At 35.2% G+C, this 7,738-nt stretch overlaps 1 protein-coding gene across 1 annotated transcript; it reads right to left on the bottom strand.

Moving 5' to 3' along the window:
• Positions 1 to 253: 253 nt before the first annotated feature.
• On the bottom strand, positions 254 to 2,143 carry LOC135213139 (hepatic lectin-like). Its single transcript, XM_064247080.1, has 3 exons — positions 1,983 to 2,143; positions 933 to 1,118; positions 254 to 556 (listed from the first exon to the last, which is right to left on the bottom strand). The coding sequence occupies exons 1-3, from the start codon at positions 2,041 to 2,043 to the stop codon at positions 315 to 317; spliced, it is 489 nt and encodes a 162-aa protein (XP_064103150.1). The 5' UTR covers positions 2,044 to 2,143; the 3' UTR covers positions 254 to 314.
• Between the last annotated feature and the right edge of the window lie 5,595 nt (positions 2,144 to 7,738).

Below are 7,738 nucleotides of genomic sequence, written 5' to 3' on the forward strand. Positions count from 1 at the left end.
CGTAAGCTGATTTCACTTTGCAGCCTTCTTGAGTTTATAGTCTGTTGATTCTGTCCATAAGTTTTCATCCGAAAGCAAAACAATAGAAAGAGAAAGAATTCAAGAATTTTCTAATATATCCAGAGATTGAGAATCTCCTAGTGTTGTTCCCCTGACTGTAGAATCTTATTAACTTCTTGTGGTTCCTTTGTTCTGCAATTTCTATTTTCACTCATTAAACCTTACAACGTTTTGGTTACCCTTTAAAGGAATCTTCTGCTTGGTTTCTTTATTGAACAGATATCCAAAACCATTAATGAAGATGACTGGTTTGCCTAGACATCGAGTCGATATTGACAAACATAGTGAGCAAGGTATCCTTCATGCAAATTTCCGAGCCTCCATCGAGGGTAAAATTCTTGTAAGTATACTGCATGCAGAAAGTGTTGATTGACGTTCTTGTCTGGTTCCTCGTCTTGCCAATAGCCCTTCTGCATGTTTATGGGCCTTCCATCTACCCAAGTCCAGTAGTCCTCGTGGTATTCGTCCGTGCCTCCGAGCCACCACCATTTTATATCTGATGGGTATAAGCATATTCTATATGGTTCGCACATAATGATTCAGATGGATTCAAGAGCACAGTTCACAATATTATCAAAGGACAGAAAACGGAGCCAGTTTATGTCTAACCTATAGGTACGATTTTGTATTTAATTTTTCAGTGTCGTGATTCAGGTCCTGTTGATGACGAACAGCAACTTTCTGACCAGGAATCAAATGCATTGGCAACTTTGTGATACATCTGAGACAATCCTCAGCAACAAATAACCAGTTTTATCTTACAAACTAACAACAGCGGAGTTAGGACACTCTTACCACAAATAAATATCTGAAAAATCCTCAGCTACAAAAGCAGCACGAAATCTGACAAACTCTTGGTATGTACTACCTACTTGTAGTCGTAAGGTAATCAAAGACTGCATCGTAGTCCTCACAGGTCAGATCGAAGACAGCGAGATCCACGCTTAACTCTGCACTCATCCCTTGGCAAGCTCCTCTTGCTTCTTTCCAAGAGGCATTCACACTGGAGAAGTAGTAGCAGTGGTCACCAATAGGAAGAAATGGTAATGGGCAGATCACTGTAGAAAGCAATTGGACAACACAAGCATTAAAGTCAGAGAGATAATTATGTAGTTATGCCTTAATGTGGGTAACGAACGATGCTAGCTGGTCTATACTTTCATCGTCTCGATAAAAAATTGGTCTTAATCAAATTACCAAAAAACGTAACCTTGATTCATTGCGTTGCAATTGAAAAGCCCTCATAACGAGGTCACGTGTCACATGCTTGTGCTTTTCTCAAACGACATTTCATCGTTTCTATAGCACTTTGTGTAATTTCAACTTCAAACATTCATTCAAGAAATTAACTTTGTAACGAGACGTTTATGATAAATTCTAGACTCGAGTAAAGAAGCAAATTCATCAACAATTTCACTGATAATTATAAAGGTAATGTTTCTGATTGTATCAGTGAAGTGAGTGATTGTAAAATAAGCAACACCAAGCAGCTTTGTCACCTAATCAAGCTTATCATAACCTGAATATCTAGCGTTGGAACTTCGATTCATGACCAGGGTGAAACATGTTGGCGACTTATGGCACAAACATTGCAAACAAGTTAAATACAAACCAATGACTGACTGGTAGTTCTGACACCAGTGCTTTGGACAATCACCCAGCAGTGGCCAAAGATTCTTCCTCAACTTACCCTTGTTGACTTGTTTTCAACATGTTGCTGATGTATATAAGAAATGTCTCCAACATGTTTGTGACATGTTTTACTCTAGTGTGGACGAAGCTTGAGCTATGTGTTTACCCAAGAAGCCTAAAAGCAGGTATATGAATGTCAAACTCCTAGACCAACATATCAACTTTTTCAATGTGTCTATGATAAAAATTCAAAGTTGTTAGCAACAGTACGGAACACTGGAAACTGTTACCTGCAGATGCAGCGCCAAAAAGCAGCACAAAGGCTGCAATGACGGCTGTTCTTTCCTTCATCTTGGCTTTTATTCTATTCTTGTCGTTTTCTCCTTCGTTTATATATTGTCATTTGAGACTCGGGTACCTGTGAATACTTCCTTCTGTTCACTCATGAAAACGAGTAAAAAATATAAGAAATTCCCAAAAGTTGAAGTCAAAATCACAAATATATATATTTTTGGCAGTTGTATGAGACAAACAGCAGGTGAAACTTACTCTTATCAAGATAAAAATATAAAAAAAAAAAATAAAAATAAAGCTGAGCGCGCAATATACCTCGAGTGACAAAGAACAGTTAAACAACGTTGTACAAAAAATGAATCTCGATAAGGCAGTATATATAAAAATAGCTTATCTTGGAGGTTCAAAGTTGAAGTCAGTCTCTTCTCATAGAAGGCAGATACAAAAAAAGACCTTAGTGCAAATGTTATTCGTATCTGTCGAATATCATTAGTAGGGAATAATGTACGAAGTATCTCATATAAGGAAATTGTTATTATTATTATTATTTTTCTTTTTTTATGTCTATCACAGTCCTCCAATTCGACTGGGTGGTATTTATAGTGTGGGGTTTCGGGTTGCATCACTTTTCGTACCATGTGCGCCGTTTCTAGGATCACACTCTTCTGCATGATTCCTGGAGCTACTTCAGCCTCTAGTTTTTCTAGATTCATTTTCAAGGATCTTGGGGGATCGTGCCTAGTGTTCCTATGATTATGGGTACAATTTCCACTGGCATATCCTTTTTATTTCTATTTTCAGGTCTTGATACTTATCCATTTTTTCCCTTTCTTTCTCTTCAACTCTTGTGTCTCATGGTATTGCGACATCAATGAGTGATACTTTCTTTTTGATTTTGTCAATCAACGTCACGTCTGGTCTATTTGCACGTATCACCCCATCTGTTCTGGTACCATAGTCCCAGAGGATCTTTGCCTGATCGTTTTCTAACACTCCTTCAGGTTGGTGCTCGTACCACTTATTACTGCAAGGTAGCTGGTGTTTCTTGCACAGGCTCCAGTGGAGGGCTTTTGCCACTGAATCATGCCTCTTTTTGTACTGGTTCTGTGCAATTGTCGGACATTCGCTTGCTATGTGGTTTATGGTTTCATTTTTTGTATTGCACTTCCTACTTATGGGAGAGATGTTATTTCCATCTATCGTTCTATGAACATATCTGGTTCTTAGGGCCTGATCTTGTGCCGCTGTTATCATTCCTTCAGTTTCCTTCTAGAGCTTTCCCCTCAGTAGCCATTGCCACGTGTCATCGCTGGCTAGTTCTTTAGTCTGTTTCATGTATTGTCCGTGCATTGGTTTGTTGTGCCAGTCCTCTGTTCTGTCTGTCATTCTCCTGTCTCTGTATATTTCTGGGTCTTCGTCTACTTTTATCAGTCCTTCTTCTTCTTCTTCTTCTTATTATTATTATTATTATTATTATTATTATTATTATTATTAAGAAGATGGAATCTATTCATGTGGAACAAGCCACAGGGCCACTGAAGTGAAATTCAAAGTTAGAGAGTATGGGGTTCATTTGAAAGAAATAAATAGAAAATACCGACAGAAGAGATCTGTCATAAAAAAAAGAAGCTTATCAAATTGGTAAATAAGTGGATGAAAATGTAAGCACATTATTAGAATACAAGGGGAATTGGTTTCGGGTAGGAATGCATTGCAATTATTGTAATTATTCTAGGGAATAGTTTATGTTAGGCTAGATTAGATAGCATACTATATATAAATATGTATATATATACATATATATTTGTGTGTGTGTGTGTGTGTGTGCGTATTTTACCACATCACCTTGATTCGAGGCGCGTCACATAGTCATAAGTTTGTGTCTTCCTTGGTTCGAGCCCACGAGACGACGAATATATTAACAACGGGAAAATTCCCCTTCGGTTAACATATATGTAAATATATTATTTCAGAGGTGAAGCGAATTGAATATCACAGGACATTTGTAGCTTTAATGCTTATGTACTATATAAGATATATATATATATATATAAGATATATATATATATATATATATATATATATATATATAGATATATATATATTATATATATATATATATAAGATATATATATATTTATATATATATATAGATTATTTAATTAATATTATTATATATATATATATATATATATATCTATATATATTATATTATTTAATATATATATATATACATATATATTTATATATATATATATATATATATATATATATATATATATATATATATATATATCTATATATATATGATAATAATATATATATATATATATATATATATATATATATATATATATATATATATTATCCGACACACATGGACATTTAGACCCCTGGGACAATTCACTCTAAAAAGTACAATTTTCCTTGCCTGAGCATTACTGAGCAGACGAGCCTCAGGTAGGCTGGTTGAATTAACCACACACTTTGTACATCACGCTCTCGTCCACAACTGCATATCTCATTGGCTTCTGAATGTCACACCAGAATATTTGAGCAGCCCTTTTGTCTGGTTTACGTCCCCTTGTGATATTTTTTGGGGGGCACTTCTTGACCCACTTTCGTTTCTAGTAATAGTTTCAGTTTATGAAGCTCCAGCATCCTACTTTACCTCACAAGAATGTATTTAAGATTGATAAAAGTTAGCCCGTTCAGGAATTGCCTCTCATTTTACGTAGCAGATTCGTTATGGTTATTTTTTTTCTTTTAGCATAATAAGTATATTGTTTACCAGATTGCATTCAGCTCGATCTAGCTTTCAGCTGAAGGCAAGCAAAAGCTTGAGTTCATTTATATGTCACGCTACTTTAATTTATATATATAACTGTTATTTGTAGTAAGAAAAAAACCGAAAAAAAGTGGACTTTGTGACGATGTTGATAGGTCATATTTATTTCTCTGCAGGCTTAGCTAAGATACTTCCCTTTTAGAACTCTCTCTCTCTCTCTCTCTCTCTCTCTCTCTCTCTCTCTCTCTCTCTCTCTCTCTCTCTCTCTCTCTCTCATTGATAAGTCTTTCCTAAATTACGTTATGCTTATATTTTGGACCTTGATTTGAAATTGACGGGGTAATTTATATATATATATATATATATATATATATATATATATATACATTATTAGATATATTATATATAATATATATATAATAATATTTATTTATATATATATATAGATATAAATATATATATATATATATATATAGATATATATATATATATATATATATATTGTCCAAACAAAGGGCCAATCGTTTCCGATGGATAAAGACCAAAGAGACCTCACCTCGCACCTCTGCCTTTGGTGAGGGCACCTCTTGTTATTCACTAGAGTATTTACAGCCTTATTAACACGGCGGTGTGATACATTCGGGTTGACTGTAATTACACTTGGTTAATTACATTGGTTAATTGTAATTTGAGAAGTTAATTAGGCGCGAGATATTTTCTGTGCGGGAGATTTTCTTTTTCCAAGGGTAAAATGTTAATTTTTAATTAATTTTATGCTTTTTTCATTTCTTTGACTGTTATGATATTGTTATACGTTTTCTGTTGTTATGCAACCGCCACACCCATTTTTCCTTTTTTATAAAAACTGTAATTATTCTTGTTCTGAGTAGGATTGGTGGTGGCCGATGTGTTTGGGGGGGGGGGGTTGTCTGGGGTGGGGAGGGCGTGGTGAGGCCGGGAGGGTCCTTTCGAAAACTGTATAGGTGTCATTTTCGTGATTTGTGTGTTTTGATATTATAATGTATATATATCATATACGTATATATATATATAATATATATATATATATATTATATATATATATATATATATATAATATATATATATATATATATATATATATATATATATTTATTTATTTATATATATAATATAATAACGAGACGACAACATATTCATTATTCATTTTGGTAGCGAAAGGCCAGAGCGGCAGGCAACCGGTGTTGGCAACACATTTTCTCTCTCTCTCTCTCTCCTGATAGCCAACTGCTCTTTTTCTCTCTCTCTCTCTCTCTCTCTCTCTCTCTCTTCTCTCTCTCTCGTTATACCTCCCCTCCATTTCATTAGGTCATCAAATCAGAGTCTTGCATTACAAAAATATGCATTTATTTAAAAGCAAAGAATTAACTGAATAACTCAGATTCTTAACAGAATGATTAAATGGAATGTTAACTCAAAAGTTCAAAGAACTCAGATAACCCTCGGTAATCTAACAGTCTACACAGTAATTAGTCAACACCATTTCTCCAGAAAATAGTTCCCCCTTCCAGAATAGTTCCCTCTACTAGACCGATTCCCCACATTCTAGGAAATGTCATAGCATATCACATTATATTATTTAAAATATCTCATAGCAAATCCCTCCTTTTTATGTTACAGATAGCTCGGCCACCCCTAGGCTAGCACCAGCCTAGCCACAGCTCACATAAAACCAAAAAGGGCTATAATAACAATTGGGTGTAGAAACCTTTTTCCATCTTGAATTTTCGAATCTCCCTTTTTGTCTGCAACTGCAGAGACTCGCGAAACACGTTGTGGCAAGGCGAAATGTCTCCCAGTGGAAGACATCTGACGATTTCTATAGTCCAAAAGCGCTGTAGAACCCCTTAGACTGGTGGGCGTCTTGCTAGCGTTGGGGAACGATGTTTATGGTGTTTCAGTATGTCAGTCACGTCATCGGTCAATTAAAGAAGAATTAACCCCAGACATACTACTGTCAAATAATGACCTCAGAAAAAATTCAGAAAAATACTAACTGAATGTCTCCCAATTAACCCCATTTAATATGACCACTGAACTAATTCCTAACTACAACTCGTGAAGGAACTCCATAGATTCACTAAATCACAAATCATTATCATAACCCTGCAAAGAAAACATTAAATTCTCCAACTTAATTCTACAAATTCACACACCAGCACACATACTCACCCAGAACTCACAGAAACTTCACGGACTTCTGTCATCACATTTCAAAAGTAATGAGCTCATAACAAAATCAGTAAGAACTCTTTAACTGTCTAACAGCAAAAACCCCTCTTTATTGCTTATATAATTAATCTCCATGAAACACAATGCCAAACACCCATTTTATATACCCCGACAAATTATATCTCCTGTCCAAAAATAAATGCCATGTAAGCTTAACCCCAATTACATTTCTCGTAGGAAAAGAAAAAAAAAATAAGAAAAAGGATAACAACAATAATAAGTGAACTTTCCCCATCACACAATGTATATAATATACATAACCCGACGTCTCCCTCATGAATGCAATATGTATAGTTACGGAATTTTGCCATCGCAACTTTTTCATCTATCGGACACGGCCGGAAACAATCCCCTTACGTAGATACATCTCGTGAAATGCCCAAAATCAGCATCTCTCAGAAAGTGCAAGACTCTGAGTAATCAACACTAGAGGAGAAGAGTCAGCAACCAGACTCATCACAGTATTATCAGCAAAAATCCTCCTGCGAACATGTCAGGTGCTCGAACTGCAGTATAGAAATGTCTAGTCAGACTTGCAACTTCAGAAAACCATGATTTCTGCAAAAAAAATTATACTGACACCCTCAGTCTCCAAAAAGCTCCAAAAATTCTATACTGACATTATATCAGCACATTTCATAAAAAATGATCTCCAGGAAATCACCAATGTACTCAAAAATTGTCCTCAAAGAC

Source organism: Macrobrachium nipponense, chromosome 42, assembly GCF_015104395.2.
Source record: "Macrobrachium nipponense isolate FS-2020 chromosome 42, ASM1510439v2, whole genome shotgun sequence".
NCBI lineage: Eukaryota > Metazoa > Arthropoda > Malacostraca > Decapoda > Palaemonidae > Macrobrachium > Macrobrachium nipponense.